The 23,514-nt window shown below is 43.5% G+C and overlaps 1 protein-coding gene across 4 annotated transcripts in view; it reads left to right on the forward strand.

The window, feature by feature from the left end:
• Positions 1-7,830: 7,830 nt before the first annotated feature.
• Positions 7,831-23,514, forward strand: part of GRM8 (glutamate metabotropic receptor 8) — a 583,772-nt gene continuing 568,088 nt past the window's right edge. Inside the window, exons 1-2 of one of the 4 annotated variants that reach the window (XM_006266273.4) lie at positions 7,831-7,927; positions 16,481-17,334. In XM_006266273.4, coding sequence (XP_006266335.1) covers positions 16,825-17,334 — 510 coding nt within the window. In that variant the 5' untranslated portion in view covers positions 7,831-7,927; positions 16,481-16,824. Of the gene's footprint in view, positions 7,928-8,310; positions 8,470-16,480; positions 17,335-23,514 lie in introns of those variants that run through there. The other 3 variants (XM_059725919.1, XM_059725916.1, XM_059725917.1) reach the window with 3 other exon arrangements.

The following is a 23,514-nucleotide window of genomic DNA, read 5'->3' on the forward strand; positions in this document are numbered from 1 at the left end:
ACCTGGCCATGGGGCAGTAAGGAAAATCCTTGCAGGAAAAGGGGTCAGATAGAAGAAGGCGGGATGAAGGTTCAAGGAAGCAAACTCCTAAACTCTAATGCTTAGAAGCAAGCAGCTCAGTATGGAGGCAATGGTACTGTGCCCATTCAGAGTACTACTCATTCAGCCTGAGCCACATCAAGTTACATTATTTTCCTTTTGTGTTAGCATTTCTTCTTCTAGTGTAACAAGTCATGGCAAGCAACTGTGACACTGGAGTATCATCACTGTGAGGGAGTAAGAGAAAGAAAGTGTAAAGTGCCTCAATTCCTGGTGGGGAGAAAATCCCAGCTGGAGAGGGGATGACAGGATGCCATGGACGTAGTCTTTAAGAAGGCCTTTGACATTGTCTCTCACCCCATCCTCATCAATAAATTAAGTAAATGTGGTATTGATGCCTATGCAGTTGGATGGATAAAAAATTGGCTGATGGGGCGAACCCAGAGAATAGTGGTGGATGGGTTGTATTCAACCTGGCGAGATGTGAGCAGTGAGGTCCCTCAGGGCTCGGTCCTCGGGCCTACTCTGTTTAACATCTTCATCAGAGACTTGGATGAGGGGGTGGAAAACACGCTGTCCAAGTTTGCTGATGACACTAAGATGTGGGGCAAGGTGGACACACTTGAAGGGAGAGAGAGGCTGCAACTAGATTTAGACAGACTACAAAAGTGGGCAAATGAGAATAGGATGGGGTTCAACATAGACAAATGCAGGGTGCTGCACCTTGGGAGAAGGAATCCACAAGATACATACAGGCTGGTGTGTTCCCCTCTTGAAAGCACAGAGGTGGAAAGGGATCTTGGAGTCATTATTGACCTCCAAGGAGTCATTATTGACTCCAAGATGAACATGAGCCGCCAATGCCAGACTGCAGCCAGCAAGGTCAGCCGTACCTTGTCATGCATCCAAAGGTGCATCTCAAGCCGGCCCAGAGTGGTGATACTCCCCCTCTATGTGACTTTGGTCAGGCCGCAGTTGGAGTACTGTGTCCAGTTCTGGGTGCCGCACTTCAAAAGGGATGTGGCCAGCCTGGAGAGGGTTCAGAGGAGGGCTACTCACTTGGTGAGAGGGCAGCAAGACAGGCCCTATGAGGAGAGACTGAAGGACCTGAACCTGTTCAGCAAGAGGAGGCTGAGGGGGGACCTGGTGGCTGCCTACAAACTCATCAGGGGAGATCAACAGCAAATAGGTGGAGCCCTATTCTCCCCAGCACCACCCGGGGTGACAAGGAACAATGGTAATAAGCTGATGGAGAATAGGTTTAGGTTAGAGATCAGAAGGCAATATTTTACCGTTAGGGTGACCAGAATCTGGAACCAACTTCCCAGGGAAGTGGTCCTTGCCCCTACTTTGGGCAAATTCAAGAGGAGGTTGGATGATCACTTGTCTGGGGTCTTGTGAACCCAGCATTCATTCCTGCCTGTGGCAGGGGGTCAGGCTAGATGATCTGTTCAGGTCCCTCCTGACCCTAGCTACTATGATACTATGACACTATGAACTCACTTCCAGAGTTCCTGCTCCCTCGGGATTGAGAGGGGAGCACCAAAATCTGTATTTCTGGCCTTGGGAAGGGGCAACAAAGAGGAGGGTCACAGCTGGCAGTGAGCAGCGAAGCCAGAGACCTTCATAGCCATCAGCTCCCTGCAAGCAGTCGAGAGGAACCAGGCAACCAGGGTGATCAGAGGATCACCCCCCAATTAGAAGCCTTAAGAAACTGAAGAACCTGAAGAAACTGAAGAAATGGGCAACCTGCCTGTGAAGACAGTGGGTCAGGCACTGCAGAGGATGGGGAAAGTGAAAGTAATCACTGCTCCTCCAGTGCCATGAGTCTTAAAGGACCCCTGCCCCTCTGGTGTGAAGTTCATTTTTTTTTCCTTTTGCCTATTGTGGACTTTTTTCTCATGGTTAAGGGAGATGGGGAACTGGGACTCCCCACCACATGGTCCGGAGAGGCAGCAGGAATTAAAGCTCTTCTCCCAGGAGAAGCCACATCAGCCCTGACTTAGGGGAATGCAGACAAGAGAATAGACTTGTTTTCTGTTGATTTACTGAACTAAGGGGGTGATAAAGAACCCGCCATCCTGGGAAGAAGGACAGAAGTAGATTTGAGTTGCCTTAGTTAAGTTTCTCTACAACCCTGATGCATGGAGTGGTGGGGACTGTGGGGAAGTCATTGAAGGTGATTTACTACTTGAACTTTAAGAAAGGAATTAATTGAGACTGATTAGCAGATCAGGATTCATTTAAATTATTGAACCATGGCCTGATGGGTGGGGATTAACCTCAGCCTCACATGAATAGGTCCACATCTGAGAGGAATAATTGTTATACACACTGTCACCCCGTAAGAGAGAGACCATGCCAGGTACCATCTGAATCAGTGGTAAGGGTGAGGTGTAAGAAGAGGAGGAGCCTCACATGGAAGACTTAGAAAGACTTGGATGAAACTTGTAGGAAAGACTTGGAGGAAATGCCCTACACTACATTCAACACCTGACAGATTAAGCATTTTCCAGTAAGACGTGGCAGGAGAGAGGGAAACCATATGAAGTAGGGGACAGAATCATTCCAAGGTTTTCCTTTCCAGCAGGGTAAGTGAGCAGGACGTCTAGCAGGCGGGGACCTTGGCCATACCAGGTTATTCTCTGACAATCACATCTGCACGTCAAACCATCTGTGACAACATCAAGGTACAATATGAGATTTATGATAACATCCAAGTGGAAAGGGATGGGGTATAGGAAGACACACCCTTAGCTGGTAAGAACAACTGAGCAACATCACAAAGGTATGGATAATGTCCAAAGTTAAGATGGGTGAGTAGGCTCAGGGGCAGTCCACCCCCCAGGTGGCAGGTAAGGGCCTGTCACATACAGGTATGCATATACTTAGTTCGCCCAGAATGTTACATTTTGCCTTTTTGAAACTGCCACAGGTTTTAGCACAGGTACTCCATATACACACTTTCAGCACTTTTTTACCTACTTATATATAGTACAAAGTATGCATGATATTAAACCAAAGCTAAAAGGCTCATGATTTACCACATAGTTTATTGGGCTGGGCCCCAGCAGAGTCAATAATGTTTCAAACCATGGTGACTCCACAGCTCGGCACTGCTCAAGATGTTTGTATACTCCAGTTATGCCCCACCCCCTCCCAAAGGATCCACGTTCATGCCAGGAATCATTGGAAATGAGAAAGAAAGGTACAGTTCAGCTGTGGGAATGAAGAGGAAGTAAAAATGTATTTAATGTATTGGCTCCCCATGACTTGAAAAAGTGTTGGCACTGAGGGGGACTAAGGTACAATGGGCACTATCATATATCTTATTCAGATAGGCTCCACTAACTGATCCTGTGGTAGATTCCCACAAGGATCTACCCATACACTAGAGAGGTGTGGAAGAAAGTACATGAACTCCTCCTGGCGGTGACAGGTTTCAGAAACCTGACCACCAAAGCAGTCCTCTACCAGCACTTTACTAAATAGCAAAGGGCCCCGACAGCCCACTTTGACCTGTTCATCTCCTGCTTCAGGTATGCCCTGTGGAAGGCCAGGAATCTGCTCATAAACAGGCACTCAGACTCCACAGTCAAGGACTGAATTAAAATGAGACTGAGTGAAATGTACTGGTACTACAGGAAGACAAAAGAGGAGTATGGTAAAGAAATAGTAGACCTCTTAGGGAAGAGAGGGGACTGGCATAAAGTTTTCAGAGGCAAGCCCTCTGGACAGAACAACAAGGAGGACAACGGTGAGGATGATGATGGCAAATATGATGACAAGTGAAAGGACTAGACAAACAGGAGGGAGTCTTTTATGAAACGGTGATGTTTTCAATGGAAACGTGATGGGTGTGTGGATGTGTGGTGCAAACTTCGTAAGGGGACTAAAATAGTTTAACTGGAAAACTGTGGTTTTGGTCTTTCAAGTGAACCACAGCAGTCACATGACAAGTTGTTAGAGATACAGTTCCACACACACACACACAATTATATATATATATATATATATAGAGAGAGAGAGAGAGAGAGAGAGAGAGAGAGAGAGAGAGAGATTTTTGCAATAAAAAAAATTGTAAAAAATGTAGTAGGTTCCCATCAGACCTCTTTGATCATTTTGTCTCCTGCATCAGGAATGCCCTGTGGAAGACCAGAAATCTGCTGGTATACTGTGTTAAAGTGGGACTGAGTGAGCTACAGATGTAGTACCAGAAGATGGTAGAAGAGGATGGTGAAGAGGTGGCAAAAATCATCTGTTAGAGAAACCACTGGCACAGTGTGTTCAAAAACACAACTCACAGGGAAGAGAGCAGTGACACATGAAAAAGTCAGGGGCAGTGAAGTAGAAAGGAGATTGAGTGATGAGGACAGTGGAGGAGGAGAAGGAGATGATGATGACAACAAGGACAGCAGTGCCTATGATGGAGACAGCAACAGCAACAGTGACAATGACTTGGACTAAAGACTAGAGACTAAAGAAAAGAACAGAGGGCAGAGGTAGGGCAGTGTAATTGTAACAATGAAAGGAATGTGGATGGGTGCACGGGTGTGTGGGATCAAGAACTGTAATGGGTGCACAGATGCGTGGGAGTGAGAACTAATGGAAGCATAGGTGCAGGGGTGCATGTGTTGTAATGGGTATGCGATACTGTAATGGTGTACGTGTTCAAAAACTGGAAAGATGCAGTGTACACACACGCGTGCATGCGCGCACACACACACACACACACACATAATTTTTGCAAAAAAAAAAAGGTTCCATTCAGCATGTTTGCCCAATATGGGTCATGTGTTTTATAGTCATGCTCTGTTTTTGCTGTATTTAATCAACTTTATAGGTGGTTTTCATTACTGAGCACATGCTGCTTTTGACAAGAGTTTTATGATAGCCAACGTATCCTTGGGGTTTCCTTGTATGTGAATGTAAGATGAGGGGCTTTTTTTCCCCCATCGTGATTGGGGGAAAAACCTTGTCTTGTATTTGATTAAATACAGTAATATAGATGATACTGTGAATAGTGTTCTCTTCTTTTTCCACTATGAAACACTTAAACTTTTACATTTCACTTCACAGAATACATTACAAAATATGCAAGCATTGAATTTCCAAATGGTCTGTAGTCTTTCTTCTTCCATCCCAAAGTAGTTATAATATTTGCTTGAAAAATTTAACTCTCATACAAATTTTAAATATACCTCTTGGCAAAGAAACACTGACACCTCTTCTTGAAAACCACTGTGTGAATGCAGCTGCAAACTAGTGGTTATTATATAAGATAGCTTTAACTGAAAGTGATTTTAAAGTGTTTTATTGCTGTGGGAGTTTTAATTCCTGAGTCTGAAGGATAGCTGAAATTGTATTTCTACTGGTTGTGTGGCAATCCACACAAAACTAATGTAATGTTAACAACAGAAATTAATGAGCCTTACTTCAGAATAACTTATGTTACCAAAATCAGCCATAGTAATTTGCTTGTCAGTCTCTCTGTGAAAGGGCTAGGTGACAATGCTGTAGAAATATGAACTGATTGGCATTTAATATCATCATGGTGACATAAGTAAATATTATACCAATTGTACACTGGGGTAAACGGTGGCTCAGAAAAACTGAAATCTGGTTTTCTTTTTCCTTCAGAGGTGCTGAGTAGTAACCTCAAAGAGAACTGAAACTGCCAAGTGTGCACTCTCTAAGAAATGGGCTTTCCTAGGGTTAATTTAACTTAAAAATGGGGCTTGAAAGAATCTAAGAAGATATAGGCCTTCTGCTGGCCATTTTACCCAAGACAGATTTTAACTACAGGGGTTTAGTTGTATAGGCAGCAGATTACAGGTGCTTTGAATTGGGTTCAGATCCCTGCACTAGTAACTAATGGGCTGATCCAGGTTCTGTTCATTTCAACAAGAGTTGGATCAGTCCTATCTAATCAGGGTCAAATTCTGCCCTTGCTGATATCCAGCTGCATGGAAAAAAAAAAAAGATTATATGCTTTCATTATGTGCTTGCTAGCAATCCAGTATACATCCCCATAATTTGTACATTAATTGCATTAGTGACCACAATTCCCGTCCAGGATCAGGATCATATTATGTTCGTCACTGTACAAAACACCTGATATAGTCCTTGACCTGAGGAACTTCCACTCTAAATGCACAAGACTCAGTAGGAGCAAAGGCATGGACAGGTAGAGAAGTTTGCAGTAGGTCAGAGGTAGATGAGTGGCAAAACTGCAGATAGCTTACTGATCTCCTGATGCATCTGGACTTGTAATTTATATAGTGAGGGCTAGCACTGTGCCCTCCATTGTGCCAACCAGTCCTACATTTTCTCTGGAATGTGAAAGGTGTTCAGAGTTTGGCTGAGATCTGATATGAACCTGCATTGCATAAAAACCAACTCCTTACCAGTAACACACTCAGGGGTTAAATCTTGCAGTCAGACAAAGCTTCTACTAGCTGCAGTGGGATTTTTCTTCACATAAAGGCAGGACTGCAGGGCTTAGCCCACATAAATGTGTTCTTGATTTCTGGTAGGGAAGGCCACTGAAGAGAAGATAACATAGTCTCCTGTTTTTCCCATTCTTATATAGTGATTAAAAACCTTCATAATTGAAGGACCAACATATTCAGAGCAACAGTATATTAATTTTTCAATGTATGCTCTTACAAACTGTTTCAGGGTAGTAAAAATTGTCTCTGTGGTTCTTAATAGGAGGTACAGGTTCAAAAGACCCATCAAGTGTTGTCAGTGCCCTCCGGCTTGCCTGGGGCAGACCATTACTGCACAAAGCTAAGCAGTAACAAACAACAGAGTGCATGATGTCAATATTGTCTATGCTCATTAAAGTGTACTTAGGAATTTTTTTGCCCCCTTAGTACCAATGTTCAAAGGAAGCCAGAACTCATTCGGAGGATAAGGGCACCAAAACAGAGGGGGAAAACAGTCCTTGCTCTTTCACTTAAAACAGGCTGACATAGGAAGTTGTAAAGAGGGAGAAAAACGTGGAATTGATTTCAAGAGCCTACTGACCCTTTGCAGACTATGGTGGCAAAGCAATTATGTGTCTCATGGTGCAGCTCTGGAAGGGTGAGTTTGAACCTCAGCAACTTGTGCCAAAGCTGTTCCCAGTTGAGTCAGCTCTCCTGACTGTTACCTGGTCATTGGGCCAGGAAATCAAGGGCAGCTGGGTGTGATGCTAGCCACATCAATCCTTTTAGTGCCAGCCAAGCCAGGCAGGCAGCAAGGCTCATCTGAGTCCCTTGGCCTTTGACTACACTTGTGATGTTACCTGGACCCGTCCCAGCCAGGATCAGCCTTCCGGCCCAGACCTGCCACTTCAGGGGCCCTCTGAGCCCTTTCTCCCCTGTTTTCTCCCTCTCCTGTGGGGCTAACACAGTCCGGCCGTTTGCAAGGGGGGAGGGTGGTCTCTACACGCAGGTAAGGCAGCAAGGGGAAGAACTGCATGCCTGCAGTTACAAGCAGCTTCCTCAAGATGGAACTTTTTCACCGAGACAGAGGCTGCATGCTAATGTGCGGGCACACACCCGGCAGCCGAGGCGGGGGCGACAAGTTGAAAGAGGCTTGGCAGGGCTGGGCTGGCAGCGGCCCCTAGCAGGGCCCAGTCCCACCCTCCCAGGGAGTCCTGGCCGGCTTCCCCCAGGCCGGGGCGCCCGCAGAGCCCCTTCAGCCGGGCAGCCCGGGCCTCGTGCTAAGGAGCCAGCCTGCGGGCCAGGCGCCCCTGCCGCGCCCGGGAGCGCAGCCACTTGCTGCCGCCGGGGCAGGTCGCTCCTCGCGCTGTGCCCCGCTCCCCGGGCCGTCCGCGGGCAGGCACGCACGGAGGCTGCAAACTTTGATGGCCGGGCAGCTGAGGTACGCGCCAGCCGGGGTGAGTGCCCCCCTCCGCCGCCAGCCCTGCCGGGCCGATCAGTCCCCGACCTGCCCGAGCGCCGGGCTCCGCGGACGGGAAGCGATGTTAACAGCCATGTTCGCGATGAGCCCATTTGTCCCCCCCGAGCCGTAATTGGCTCTTACAGCAAATAAAACCTGACGGAGACATTTGTCTGCCTCCGCGGTGCGGCTAGCAGCGGGCCCCGGGGGGCGGGGAGGAGAGGAGAGGAGAAGAGAGGGGCTGGTGGCGCCGGGGGCTCGGGAGGAGGGGGCGGGATCGCGGCGGTGCCTGGCGCGGCGCGGCGCGGGGCCGGGGCTGGGAGCGGGCGAAGCCGCCCGTGCCCGCGGCCAGGCGCCCGCCCGATAAGAGGCGGCCGAGCGGGGCGGCGCGGGCAGAGCCTCCGGGATTCACATGGCAGAGACTTCGCGCCGGGCGCCGCGATCGCCGCCTGCCTCAGCACCGCGGACAGCGGCGGGCGCCCGGGCACGGGCCCGCGCCGCCGCCTCCACCTCCACCTCCACCTCCACCTCCACCGCCGGGTAAGCCCGGCCCGGGCAGTCAGCGCCCCGTCCCCGCGGGCCGCGCCGGGCAGCCAGGGGCCCGGCTGCGGGAATCCCCGCGGGGCGCTCCCGGGGCGGGGCGGGGCGGGGCGGGGCTCGGCCACAAAGTTTATTGACTGGGGGTTTCCCCGGGGGCGGCCCGCAGAGCTCCCGCCTCCCCGTCCCGGCTGCAGCCGAGCCGCTCGGGGCAGCGAGCACACCGCGCCGCTGCCGCTGTGTCGGCGGCCCCGAGGCGCCGGGTGTCTCTTCCCCTCCGCTTTCCGCATCGCTCCCCCGCGGCCGGGGGCTCCGCACGGGCCCGCGGCAAGTTTCCCCGTAGTTGCAGCTGCCGGGGCCGGCGGGACCCGCCCGCGCTGCGGCGCTCGGCCGAGCCCGGAGACACCAGCCATTTGTTTCCTTTTTGTGATTCCTGCAAGAGCCGTCGGGCACTGGCGGGGCCGGACCATGCAACCCCCGCGGGCAGGAAAAGAGCCGGGGGCCGCCGCGGGAAGTCCCGCTACGCCCGGAGCCCTCGCGTGGGAGGCGCGGGGGAGCTTGTCCGGCCGCTCCGCGGGGACTCCCGGCCCGGCCCGGCCCGGCCCGGCCGGTGCTGCCCGGCTGCTCTCTCTCCTCCCCTTCCCTCCCCATGGCTGGAAGGAGCCCGATCCCGCCCAAGTGCCAGGTCGCCGCAGCCCCGGGCAGGCGGCTCGGGACGGGCTGGCGGAGCTGCCCTGGCAGCGCCGGAGCCAAATCCACCCGCTCAGCGAAACCGCGCGGAGTCGCCGCGGGCCCGGCCCCGGCCCCGGCCGGGAGTGGCAGCGCGCCGGAGCTGGCCCGGGCACGTGGGGGGCGACCCCGGACAGCGCCGGATCCCCCGCGCCTCGGCTTGGCCCGCTTCGAGGCGCAGAGAAGGGGAATCCCGCTGCCCCTGGATGCTTCCTGCAGTCCCCCACCCCAAATAACCGCGAGAGGGGTCCGCTGCTCTCCCAAGGGATGGTGTGGGGAAGTGTGAGCTCTTCCGGGGGTGATTAGATAAAGATCTGTCTCAGAGAGAGAGATTGTGTGCGTGTCTAGAGAGAGATTGTCTCTGTCTGTCTGTCTGTCGGTCTATATATCTAGACAGCAAAAAATGTGTGTGTGTATAATCTCTCTCTCCTTTATAACTATATATCTATATGAGAGAGAGAGAGACATCATATGGATGTGTGTATCTATATCCATATATCGACTGTGTGTGTATCTAATCTACATCTATACACACAGGTAAATCTGTATATAGAGAGAGATTGTGTATCTATCTATCTACACACATTGAGATATATAGATATATTTATAAAGAGAAAGGTTATATGTCTGTGTATCTATCTAGAGAGAATGAGATTGCCTGTATGTATATATATATTCACTGCCTAGTGCATGTTTTTCTTGCAAAAATCATAAGTGTTTGCAAAGTTAATGCATTAAAACATGCCAGTAATTATTGGATATTCAGAGCTGGAAACCTTTTGACTTTTGAGGGTGATGATTCAACTAAAAGAATATTTCTTTCTTGGGGTGGAGGGTGGGAAGCAATGATATTAAAAGTGACTGCTGGATTTCAGGAGAAGAAGAAGCAATCGCCTGCAGCTCTGTGGGGAGGGTGGTGATTGTTTCCACAGAGAGGCTCAAAGTTTGGTTCACTCTGATTAGGTTCCCGTTTCTTTCTTTCTCTTTTTATTTTTAATGGATTGTATTAATGAACAACAGGAGCATTTGGTTCTAATCCGGTAATTTGCATGTGTACAATGTCTACCTTGCACAAGGCTATTAGGTTCCAAGGAAGATGGTTGAGTAGTAAAATTGTTAAAATACTGCAGCTGCTAATTACAAGGAAACAGGCCCCGGGTAGTGGAGCTAGCAGAGCTGATGTTTTAATAGGATTCCTCTGCAACAGAAGCAAACTGTGTGGTAGAGATGAGTCTAGGAAGATTTGGAAAAAAAAAAAAAAAGCTTAGTTAAGTAAAGGCAGAGAACAATAGAGGGCTCCCTTCTTAGAAGATTCACAGCTGAGGCAATGGTTGATATCTGTACAGTTAAGCAGGAAAAGTGGTGAAACAGCTTTCCTATTTAACTGATGAAATGGTTCTTGGGTCTATTCACTGTGCAGCAGTGTCTTCCAAGAGAGACAAATCTAAAAGGATAGGATAAGTATCTGTAACGCACTTTGAGGTCCTGGGATGGAAAAAAAAAACTATAGAAGTTTAGGGTATCATTATTTATATAAAGGCAACTGGGAAGAAGAGGGAGAAAAAAGATCAGCTACAGAAAGCCAATGGGTTCTCTTGATGTTTGAACTTGGAGGAACATTTGGAAAGCTTGGCTGTACGCAATTATCATCCAGCTCAAGCTGGTGTTGACCTTGGCAAGAATTATCATGATAATCTTCATGTAAGGCTCATTTCTTCTAGAGCAATCTTGTCAGTGCATTGAGCACAAGTTGATCTTCCTTTGGTATTAACCATGTATGCTTTCCTGTGCTCTTTCCTTTTGTTTTTTTGGCAAATATATTCTGAGTCGCTTCAAGAAAAAACTTACCCTCCTTTACCTTTGAGTTCTTTGTTGCCCCTGTTAGAGTATTTCAGGTGATAGATTTTTCTTTAAACTATGGCTGCAACAATCTGTTGGCTGGAGGTTTGAAGTCTAGTGGAGAGGAGGGGAACGAGAGAGAAATCTACCTCACCTCAGCTGAGTAGGAAAAATTCCCTGCCTTTCACCTGCTAGACTAGGGGTGAAAACTAATTCTGAAAGATGCTGGTATTGATAGAGTTTGTTCAGCTGTAAAACCACTCCCGGACAGGAGGAAGTACCTGAAATCATTTTCTTTTGGAACATTTATCTATTAACTCTCAGCTTTTATTAGACTTGCTCTTGGAGAAGGTTGGTTTTGTTTTTATAAAGATAGCTTGTTTGGAAGAGAGAGATCTCCAGGATAGGATGTGAAGGCAGACGCTCTGGGGGTGTCTGAAGCGGCAGTGAAATGTGTGTGAAGAGACTGATCTGAGACATTTTTTCCACGCTGTACTATGAAAAAGTAGTTCCTGTGGACAGGGCATTGATGATGATTTGCCTGTTTTGATTGTTGTGTAATATGTTTTCTCAGGAAATCTTTACTCATAAATCTGAGTAAATAGACTACTTACGTAAGTAAGAAGTACTCTTGGAAGTTAGAGGTTGCAATGTGTCAGGTGCTAAGACTCAGAATTCCCTTGCATTGATTCTTTTTGCTGACAGTCTGTTTCTATATGAAATTCGATTTGCTGTACTCAGTTGGCAATGCTTTTTTTCCTGTTCTCTACTTGTATTTGCCAATTTCCTCATTCCTGAATATTGCACATGGCTAAAAGAAGATTTTTGTGGGGAGAGGGAGGGAGAATACAGGAGTATTCCAGCAACATGCATTCTATGATCTATAAAATGAAAACATGATCTTGATGATTAAGTTCCAAATATTTGAGATTTTCTCTCTCCAAAACTTTGACAAATTTGTATTTCACAAAAAAAGATCCGTTTTCATAAATATGAACAATTTGACAGATCTCTTACAGGGAAAGATCTATTTTGAGTGTCCAAAAAGCTTTGCTTTTTTAACACTATTGTATAGTAATTTTATTTTCATTTTATACTGTTATAGATCAAGTTTTAAATAAAAAGCAACATTTCAGAATTTTGGATGAGTCAATCTCACTTGTCATTATGTTTTAAAGAACTATTGTAACTTTCATTAAATATATGAAATGGCCTGCAAACATTTAAAACTGCAAACATTTTTGCATGGACCAAAAACATGTCCATTTGTGTTGCCTCAGTGAAGAGTCCCGTCTATCCAACAGACTCATACAGCCTTCATGGATCTTCTAGTGTCTGAATCACAGGCAGGGAAATGGCGCTTCTTGAAATCAGTGTGGGGTTATGTGATTTGATATTTTTTTTTAAGAATTTTCTTTTTAAAATAACAATTTGTTATGCTATATGTATTTCTTTTAAGTGGCACAACTGTAAATTTACAACTTCCCTTTTTTAATAGTCAAAATGAAGCCATTGTATATCTTATTTCATTATTTATCATTTCATCCCAATTAGAGTTCATCAATATAAAAAGCTCTATTAAATATGAGTATTTGATCAGAGTTATTAATAGTCCTATTGCATATGTGCAAATTTTGCACACCCTCAGAAACAAACACACGTTCTCATGTCAGTAGTCATGGGACTTGTGTGGCTTGTTATAATACAGAATTCCAGTATATTCTGAGCCCGAGCTCTACTATAATCAAACTATGAATATGACCTTTTAATAATACTAATAATTTCAGAAGCTAAAAGCTACCTTAGTTCTGTTAGAAAAGTTCCCACGTTCATGCTCACCTCTAGTTGCACTCAGATAAGAAAATGAAGCAGAATGAAAATGAAGTTGAAGTTTGTATTGTGAACTTTGTTTTGAAATGAGACAGGGTCAGGTACTACCAGATGTGTTTTTAATGAAATTGAGAGTCAGTAAGACTTTACTTGAAGTAGTCTGCACTTCTGCTTAAAACTGTTTGGTCAGTGCTAGAGAAATGTATACATTTCCTCTTTCAAGTAACTTTTCCAGTAAGCACTAATTACTATTATATAAATTCTGGTAAATCCAGAATATTTGGATTAATTCAGATGTTTATGGCCACTCTAAATTACATTTCATTTTTAATATGAAATAAGGTTGTCTGGATTTATAACCCAGCTTGTCAATATTTTATATTTAACTAAAAATCATTGATAAAAATGAAAGTAATTTAGATAAAATGTCTTCTGCTTAGTTTAGCAAGCTTACAACCTGCTACAATGCTTAATCGTTATAGCAAAAATATGTGATATGAATAAATTAAGCAGAATAATAAGGGTTTTTATTATTTAGTTGACATAAAACAAGATTAAAATGTATTAAATTAAGATGACGTCTTCATACACAATTTCCTTTCATTGTATAGACAGATTATGGCCATTAGAGCAATGAAACAAATACTTCTTTTTTAGAAAGTAAAAATATTAATTGTATATGACAGTGTGACTAATACTAAACTATAATATTACATTGAAAAATTCCTATGATATATTTTTAAAGCTTCCAAAAGTCATCGTGGCTACGATAACATTTCAACCCTACTTAAAACTTTTAGTCAATGTAAACTTACTCATCCTAGATAAAGTGATGGACCCACTGCTCCTCCTGTATTTCCTTCAGAAATTGTGCTACAGCATTGTTTGAGCAATTGTTGTTCTGGTGTATAAGAATATTTCAGAAGCTTTAGTCTGAGTAGAGTCTTTCTTGTTTGGTAAATGGACTTTAGTCAAACTGAGCACCAAACAATATTGGGAGGAGTGGGGAAAGCAGTTTTCTCATGACTATTCTGAGACTTTATTTTTGATTCTTTATCCTCATCTTCTAAATAGTTATATGGTATTAAATAAGAGCCATTTCAAGTTTTCTTATATTAAAGAAAATGATTCCAGAATACTTTAAAATTGCATTACTATGTACTGTCTAAATGTGTTTATAAATAATGATCAAAGAGAACAGAAAGGAAATAACATATTTGTGAGTTACTTTTGGTATAGATGAGGAGTGGGGTTTTTGTATGTTTTTGTGACTGTATCCATCTTATTATTTTGATTTCATAGTCATATTTCCCTATTGGGACAGTAAAGTTAACAACCAGTTCTTATCCATTAATGATGCATCCTATAATTCTCTCTACACAGCATTTCAATTCTGCCCTCAGCTACTTTAATATAAATCTGGATTAACCAGAGGTGTATCTGGGCCTCTGAATGTCCTGAACAGTAGCAATGCTGGAAGCACAGCTGCTACTATCTTTGCAGCACCTTGAAGGTTGGTGCCCTGGTCTTCCTCCTCTTCGCCTCCCCCCCTTTAGTTATGCTATTGGGCTTAATACAATTGAAATCATTGGAATTACCTCAGTTTCTACTTGTGTAACCAAGAACAAGTTGGCTGCGTCAACATGAGTGTGGACGTTTGGTTCCCTGGGGACAACTAGCAGCAGAACACCTTGTGCTTCTGTTAATTGTCCCCAGGGAATACCTCAGCCATGCGCCTTCTGCCACATGACAGATTACCCAGGTGGGGTAGAGGAGGCTGGGGCCAGCACTGGTTTGGCCCCAGCAGCCTTATTTAGGGTCCTGGGGGCCTCCTGGGCCTGCAGCAGTGGCAATCCTGCTATTTGAAGCCTGGCTGGCAGTTGGAACATAACTTTGGTCAGCCAGACTCTGGTTTTGAGCAGCATTCCCACATGCGCCGCTCTGCTTTTTTTGCATGTTTTCTTTGGATAACCAGGGGTTCAACCCCACCGCCCCCTCACCCCCAAACCCCCACTGCTTCCTTGTGGTGTGGAGAATGGTTGAATGTACAGCATGTGGCGCTGCAGATATGTCTGCAGCACCACATACTGCATGGCCACACTTGTCTGGATGAGACCATTGAGTTAAGTTTTTCAAAGTTGGAAGTAAACTTATTGGGCTTTTATTAATTTACACTTGTTAAGAGTCCAAAGGAGAAAACTGAGACTAGCAAATCAGCAAGGATATTTCTCCTTTTAGGCTCCTATACTAAATTTAAAAACCAAACTAAACCTAAATATTTTAAGGTATTGAAAATCTTGGGCTTTATACACCCCAGTGCTCTACTATTCCCAATAGCAATGCTTCTATTCACACCAACTATACATGTTTCATTTTCAAGTCTTTGTTTTGTTACTGGATCACAGTGAGATACTTTTTCATTAAATAGATGACACTCTACTGTGATTCTCTTTCATAGGTCTTCAAGCAACCATTATTTCAAAATTCTTACTTGGCTTTTGTGATCTAAGTAATATTCAGATGGGGGAAAATTGTGAAATAAATACAATTTATGGGAAGATGATCAGTTTAATGGATTATTGAGTTGCACTGGAATTACATTACCTTAGGCCATACCAAGACAAAATTGAGGGTGTGGTGGGGTGGAAGGAATACTTCAAATGTGATATATTTTCTTCCAAATACTGAGGATATCTGAGTTTAGATTTTCCTAAAATTACTTGTTGTTATTTTGGAAGAGGTTAGTTAGGTCATTTGCATGTCTAGATACTGATGCTTGCATACTGGGGTGTTAAGTGCTCTAGAAATACTTGAGAGTATTAGTCAGATGTTTAAACATATAGGATGAAATTCTAGCCCAATGAAACCAGTGGTAGGGGTTTGTGTGTGTGTGTGTGTGTGTGTGTGTGTGTGTGTGTGTGTTGTTTTTTGGTAAAAGAGTCCTGAAAAATAAAACTGTGATGTAGCTATTGCTGTTCCTCAATATGTAAAATAGATCATGACCCCTTTGCTTAGGAACTTTATTAATTTATTTTAAAGTTTTTATTTATGTAGCACCATAGTTGCATGTGGAACAGAAATAAAAGTAATTTGGGCTGGAGAAATAACAGGGTTATTATACAAAGAGCTTATGGCCATGTACGGCAAAAAGCCAAATGTGTACATGACTTCAGTTAAATTATCGATGTTCATAAAATCAGTAGAACTACTAATTAAATGTAGACAAGTCTTTGTAGGACCAGTACCTGGCCTAAACTGTAGTATCATGAATGCATCTAGAACAACACAACTGGAGATATGTTACAAAACAAAATGGTTTGTAGTCTTTATTTCTGGATGTTTTATGCAAGGCAAAGGTAAATAAAAATTACTGATCTGACTGAACATCAGGCTAAGTTTAGTCAATTCAGTATTGTTTTTGCTTTGCTGGTGTCATCAATCTCTCAGCTCTTAGTACAGTGCAGCCAGGTGTTCCAATTCACAGAGGGCCAAGAATTAATCCCTTACAGAAAATGGAAGTAAAACCTAGGCTATGTAACTCATATTCAAAAGTAAGTATACAGTGTGACAAGCACAAAATTGCTGAACTAAACTGTATTTTTTACTTAATTTTCAGGAGTACCTCAGCTGCAGGACAACATACAAGGACAGAAATCATTGACCTCCTCCTGGCATCAGGACCAGAAATACTAACTTAAGTTTTTATATCAATCTACAATAGCTGAAAACACCTCTCCAAAAAAAAAAAAAAAATGTACCCTTGACACTAATGGGCAATTTTTGTAAAACATGTTTTAAGAACTTTTGTTGACATCTATTTTCTACCTGTTGCACAGTTCTATATTGTTATTCAGTGGGCACTAATGGTAGCCTACAGAAGGTGTAGCTACAAATGGTCCACCTTCTCCTTTAGCAACAAGAAACTTCGGGTCTTGGAAAGAAACAACATATTCAGAGAAAATGGTATACAAAGGAAAGCGACTAGTCTCCTGCCATTGTTTTTTCTTATTAACAGCCAAATTCTACTGGATACTTACTATGATGCAAAGAACTTATGGCCAGGAATATGCTCACTCCATTCGACTGGATGGGGACATCATCTTGGGAGGACTGTTTCCTGTCCATTCAAAAGGGGATAGAGGGGTGCCTTGTGGAGAGCTGAAGAAGGAGAAGGGGATCCACAGACTAGAGGCAATGCTGTATGCAATAGATCAGATCAATAAGGACCCTGATCTACTTGCCAATATCACTTTAGGTGTCCGGATCCTTGATACTTGTTCCAGGGACACTTATGCTTTGGAGCAATCCTTAACATTTGTGCAAGCTTTGATAGAAAAAGATGGTTCAGATGTAAAGTGTGCTAATGGAGATCCACCTATTTTCACTAAGCCTGATAAGATATCAGGTGTAATAGGTGCTGCTGCAAGTTCGGTGTCCATCATGGTTGCAAATATTTTAAGACTTTTTAAGGTAGGTGAAGTTTTTTTTACTTTTTTTCATTTAAATGCTTGCCAGAATACACTATGTAATATGATTGTGGTATTTGAAAGAACTAAAGGGTCGAAATCTGGAGTAATAACTTACCTTAAACAAGGTATTGAAGGCCTTATTTCAAGGTAGTAAGTGCCTCTTTGGTAATGTCCATCATTCTGGATTCTGTTTGGTTTCACTAGGAGCAGAATAAGCAGCAACTTCTAGGAGTCGCTCAGCATGTCAGTCCTACGTGACTGAAATTACATTGCTTGTTAAAATTCACCCAAAATATGAAAGTGTTAATATTAATATCCTGCCCCATAGCATAAAAGAGATCATAGAAACAATCTTACTGATAGGGGATAATAGAGTTATTCATGTGAGTAGGATGAGCAGGATTTGGCAACAGGGTTGGTGAGTGCTTGCATTATAAATTATTATTATTTTCAAGGGCCTAGAACTCCTGCTGTTTAACTTTTTCGTGGAATTAACTTCTAAAATAGAAAGAGAACTCTGCTGGCTATTACATCATTCTGGAGTGTCATCTCCTCTTACTTGTTAAGTTCTAATTAAGTTGGGATAATGTTAACTATGAATTTTCTAAAGAAAAACAGAGAGCTGTCTATTAACAATGTTTTTCTGTCCTTGCGTGATTTCAAACTGATGATATTTGGCAAGCAGCTAGTTCTTAAATTAGGCTAATACTTTGGGGTATTTTGAAAACAAAGATTCTAATGGTATGAGCATTTAAAACTTGGCTTCCATGAATGTATTTTATTTAAACATCATCTCGGAACTAAAATGTGTAACAGGAGTGCATGGGGATTTTATTACTTTCTAGGTTTTGGTCGTTGTTTTTTTTTTTTTTTTTAACATTGGATTTCTTCCGGTTGTCCACATTGACTAATGGACTGTTATGTGGGGAGTATTTTTTTGTATGAAAAAGGGACAGTTATTGTGTTACCTGTACTGGAGAAAACACTGTATACTTCTGGAAGCAAATATTAGACCAGTTGACTCGGAAACCTTATCCATCCTCGTCAACTGTGATATAGTTACTGAAAGTGTTATCTACAAAATGTTTATGTGCCTCTCTTTAAAGTAAAGGTCCTAATGGGAATGTGAACAGTTGATAATATCAGGCAGATTTGGCACAAACCTTTGAGTAGTTTAGTCAGGGATGCAGTTTAGTACACTTGTTTTTTTTGTGGGTTTTTTTCCAAGTTTGATATAATAGTGTTTAATACCACTGGTCTAAAATTGTAAGTGAGATTCTTGTTGGATTGAGACCCCTCTGAAAAACCTCAGCTGTTGTATTTTTTTTTTGTTTTGGGGGATGATGAACATAATGGATGCTATTTTTATTATATAATTACTTGTGAACATGACCAGTGAAATTTCCTCTCTTGGTCCAAATGGAGATCTACTATTTTTGGCTTCATGTTTCTAAAAGCACAACTGTCTATAAACTAGTTGTGCAAAATGAACACACATTAATTTAGAGGATTTTGGATCAGGCCCATTATGAAATGGGTTTAAAGATCTCCACCCCTGGTGAAGCACTAATATTTCTGGAAAGATTTTCCATTTGATCTCAAATTGGAGAAATAGGAAATTAAGGCGATGTATAAATATTCAGTTTTCCCCAAGTCATTGTGCTCTCAGTAGAAACCATGAGTATACAGATGCTCAGGTTTTTTCTCCCAGAGCAAAAATGGATGGTACAGGAGAAAAAGAACCTGGGGAAAAAACAGGGTTAAATCCTGGAGAGTTTTTCTTCTGGGAGCATGAATGTCTGTATACATTTTCTTCTGGGAAGAGGCCATAGCAGTCTTCCAGAATGTCAGGGTACTTTGCTCCTGTCCCCCACCCCAAGGAGACAGTATGTTGTGTGCTGGACTCTCCTGCTCCAGCCAGCAGAGAGCAAAGCACCTCCCCCTTCACAATCCACACATTGTGTTGCAGGGAAATGCAGGCTAATCTGAGCCAATTAGGGGTGCACTATGTACTGCTGCCATCTGCCTCCAGGTAGACTGAGGGAATAAGGGTTTTGTTTTTTTGTGGTGGTGTTTTTTGTTTTTATGTTTCCTACTAGGAAAACCCAGGAGAATTCCTCCAGTTTATTTGAACATGTGTGTGTAGCCTAACTATAATCATAATATTTGAATGAACCTTATGGATTTGTTCTTGCCTCATTTACATAGGTGATTTACATAGACAAGCTACATTCAAGCCCATAATGTCTCAGTATGACAGGCCAAGAAAGAAAAGTTAGTAATAGTTCATTGTCAATTAACTGACAACTAGAAAACCATAAAAGCTAAATGGAATAGAAAATGGAGAGGCTGGCATGTGGTCTCATTTGTTTAGTTCTCTAGCTTTTGTCATTGTTCACATTGACTTTGTATTTAGTTCCACATTCAAGACTTAGTCTGGCTTACTTTGCATATTTCCAAGAAAATCATCTAGATGTTTTCAGCAGAAATCCATTTGTGGGAGGACCAGATACTTTCTGTAAATGGGAAAATAAGCTTGTAATAGGCTAGTGATATTGATTTTGTGTGAATAGATGAATATAATGTCATGAAATGTCACCCGTGAAATCTCGACCTCCATAATTTTCACAAAGTGATATATAGTTCTTTCTTCTTCTGGTCTAGATAGTGGTTATGGGAGATCGGTTTAGTATAGTGTTTGTACTGACATACTATTACTTTTCTTGAATGTATTTTTTATTAAGTTCTGCAATATAAATGGTAGAAAAGTAAACCTGCCCATCTAAACTTGTCAAGTGAGATTGAGAGATGAATAAGTTCTAATCAATAACTCAGAACTGATTGTGCAGCTAACATTTAATTTTCAATCCTGTTTCATAGTATACAGATAATGTTAAGTTGGATGCTAGCTGCTTTTAGTACATGCAATGGCTTTAACTTCTGAGTTTGTTACTGTCTGCTTCCAACCCATATTCATGCTGATTTTTTTTTTCTATTAAAAAGTCTTACAGTAATTCTAATATGACTTTATCATGGACTTCAGTGAGCACAACTTGTTAAGGAAGTCAGTGGTGCAGGATCAGGCATTAAGTGATCAGCATTTTGAAAATTATTGTATGCTTTGTTTAATTTTGACTGATTTAAATGAACAAGGAAGGAAGGGGGCAATTTAAGTAGAACTTGATAATCTTTTTAAGGATTTCTCAAAATGAAGGTGGGTTTTTTTCTCACACTAAAAATGTACCTTATCCTGAGTTTGCCTTCAAATGTTCTGAAGCAGATTGCTTTCTGTCCTTTCTTTTGGCTTGCAGTGAAGAATATATTGGCTCTCCATTTCAGCTGAGGAACTGATTTGGGCAAATGGTTGATCTCGGTCCATAGTCAGAATGTAAACTTGGAAGTATTGGACTTGCACTAGTCAAATAATTTTCTTGCTCTAAAAGTCAGGGTACACAAGACACCAATGAAATTTAAAAGTGGCTGGCAACTTTTTTTCCCTCCCTCCTTTGAGCCGTGTTTGGGTGGGTTCCTGTACCTAGATTCCAATTCCATGTCCTCTTCTGAAGCTGCACTACCCTCTTAAATAAAGCATAGTTCTGAAGTAATGATTAGACATAATGGTCACTTTAACATCTGTATTAAGATTACCACTTTTCAGGGCTGAAGACAGTGTAGTAGACAGCTTTTTAGGAAACTAAGCCGTGTAAGACAAGCATTAGCTGTGAATTGAGAACGGCAAGGAGGAAAGAAGCCTATGAATTCTCAGATACCAGCAATTTGTCTTCTGAAACCATGACGGCTACCTCCTGATTTCCATTATGCAATAAGATTGCAAATAACATTCCACTGCAGTCTTAATCAATATAGGGTCACATGGTACCCCCTCTAGGGAAAGATCCTATTTACCCATTTAATTGATGCAACACAGTTGCTGGCAAAAGGAGGAGACATCTCTTTTAGGCTTAATTATAGACCCTGAACAAGTATCCTTAATAATATAAAAGTTACAAATGATGCTTTTTAATGTTCTTGTGTTGGACTGGAATCTAAGGCTCTGATCCTACAATTCTTGGTCATAAGTAGCCTGCTTGATTTTTACTGGGATTCGTACTCGAGTAAAGGCTTTAGGATCAGTCTCTAATTTAGTTCCATTTTAGGAACTTTATGCTCAGTTATCATGGGCAAGCAGAATAGCAAGCTAATTATTAACTCGCAATAGGAGGGAGCCATAATCTCTCTCACTATGGCCCCCTCCCTCTACATGTAACTGCACAATGCATATGTCGCTGGTACTAAGGTTACAGGTAAAGTACTTATCACAAGGTATAAAGCTCCAACCAGTTATAAAGTTAGGCCTCAAAATCTGTACTAACTTTATAGCTGGTTGCTACTGAGCTCTAATTTGTGTGTAGAGCAGGGTCTCCCTTTGTGGCTGGGAGCCCTGTCACCTGGCAGAACTCCCAGGCACAGGGGTGCATCATGCCCAGTATAAAAACCCCAGGCCTGGGGGATCAAGGCATCCATGATTCCCAGATTCTGAAGGTTTTGCATACTCCTGAGCCTGGGAGCATAGGCAAGTGCTCTGGCTGGTAGGGGGGCATGGAGAGCACTTGTGCCCCCCCACCCTGAAATTTAGCCCCGCTCAGGGACACTCCCCGCCCCCCCCCCCAGTCATGCCCTGCTGGTGCCACCCCAGACTCGAGAGGCACCAGTCACCCATGCCTGGCAGACTATAACTGCTGTGATCTTCCAGCCCTGGGAGTGCATGCAGGCACACCTACACCTAGAAGCCTCTCAACTGAGGGGACTCCCAGCTTTGGAAGTTTACTTTTTGTCTATGCAGGGGAAGCCTGGGATTGGGCTGCCCCTGCACCAGCAATAAGGCACGATGGAATCTAATGCATGATACCAAAATCATGCCTCCTGCCATGCACATGTGCAGGGGCAGCAGCAGCCTCTTCCTGGTGGCAGGGCTGAAGGAGTGCTGTGCCTCTGCGGGTGGGAGTGAGATGGGCTTAGCTGTGCAGGTTGGGTGGTGGTAGCTTGGGGAGGAGGTGGGGCAGGGGTGGCACTGGGATGGGTGGTTGGGGGGGGGCTAAGGAAAATGTTGGGGTGGCTATGCTGCCCCCCACAGTGCCTTCCCCTTCCCCCAGGCCTCCTTTAGTGCCGCCCTTGCACATATGGCATGACAGGAGGCGCAGTTCTGTGGATTATGCATTAGATCCTATTGCACCTTTACCTGCATGTTTAGAGGAAGCCCATCATACACATCTGTGTTTGTCATTAATCAGAGATGTATTTGTTACCATATGCCTAAAATAACAGTTCCATTTAACAGTTTGAATCTGTAGTATGAAGTTCAGCGTGGCTTAATGTGTGTTCAGAATCTATGAAGGGTACAGATTTACTTGCTTTCCTAGATCAGTGGTGCTCAAGCTTTTGGCCCTGTGGGTCAGATCAGTTGCATAGGACTTGTCTATGGGTCAGATTAACCTACCCTCTATCCTGGGATTGAGCCCTAGGGCCTGGCCCTGTGCTCTGGGACTGGGTGGCTGATCCAGCTGGGGCTTCCCATAGGGCTGACATTTTAGCAGCTGGGGAGGAGTGCCACTGCCCATAGGGGTGCTTCCCTGCTGAGACTTTTCTGGCCCCCTGAGAAGCCCTGTGGGCCATATGACATGTCACAGGAGACTGTATGTGGCCTGAGTCTCCCTGTCTTAGATCATTGCAAAATCTGAAATGAAACTGGGTTGCATAGCAGAGAGTTGAACATTGACACATATGGTTACAAAAAGATTATAGTCAGAGAGTGGGCTTTTTTAAATTGATTATGCAACATAAAGAATACTGGTAGATAACCCTAACTAATAATTTGGTTGATAATGTAAACTGAATGATACTCTTAGGGTTATGAAGTTTGAGTCGCTCTTTCTCGTCCCTTGGACAAGATTAAGTCCCTGATCTCTGGCCACTGTCCTGGCAAAATGGCCAAGGTTGAGTCTGTGGAGTTTTATTTTCTTTGTACATTAACATGAATATTATTCGGCAGGTATTTTGTTTCCCACCCCCTCCTAACTGTTGCTCCATGATCAGAAGTGTCACTTCCCCCAGGTATTGCAATATGATTGCTTTTCGCATGATGTTACTTAAAGTGCTTGGTACAAAGTATGCCTTGTTTCTG

Source organism: Alligator mississippiensis, chromosome 4, assembly GCF_030867095.1.
Source record: "Alligator mississippiensis isolate rAllMis1 chromosome 4, rAllMis1, whole genome shotgun sequence".
Lineage (NCBI taxonomy): Eukaryota > Metazoa > Chordata > Crocodylia > Alligatoridae > Alligator > Alligator mississippiensis.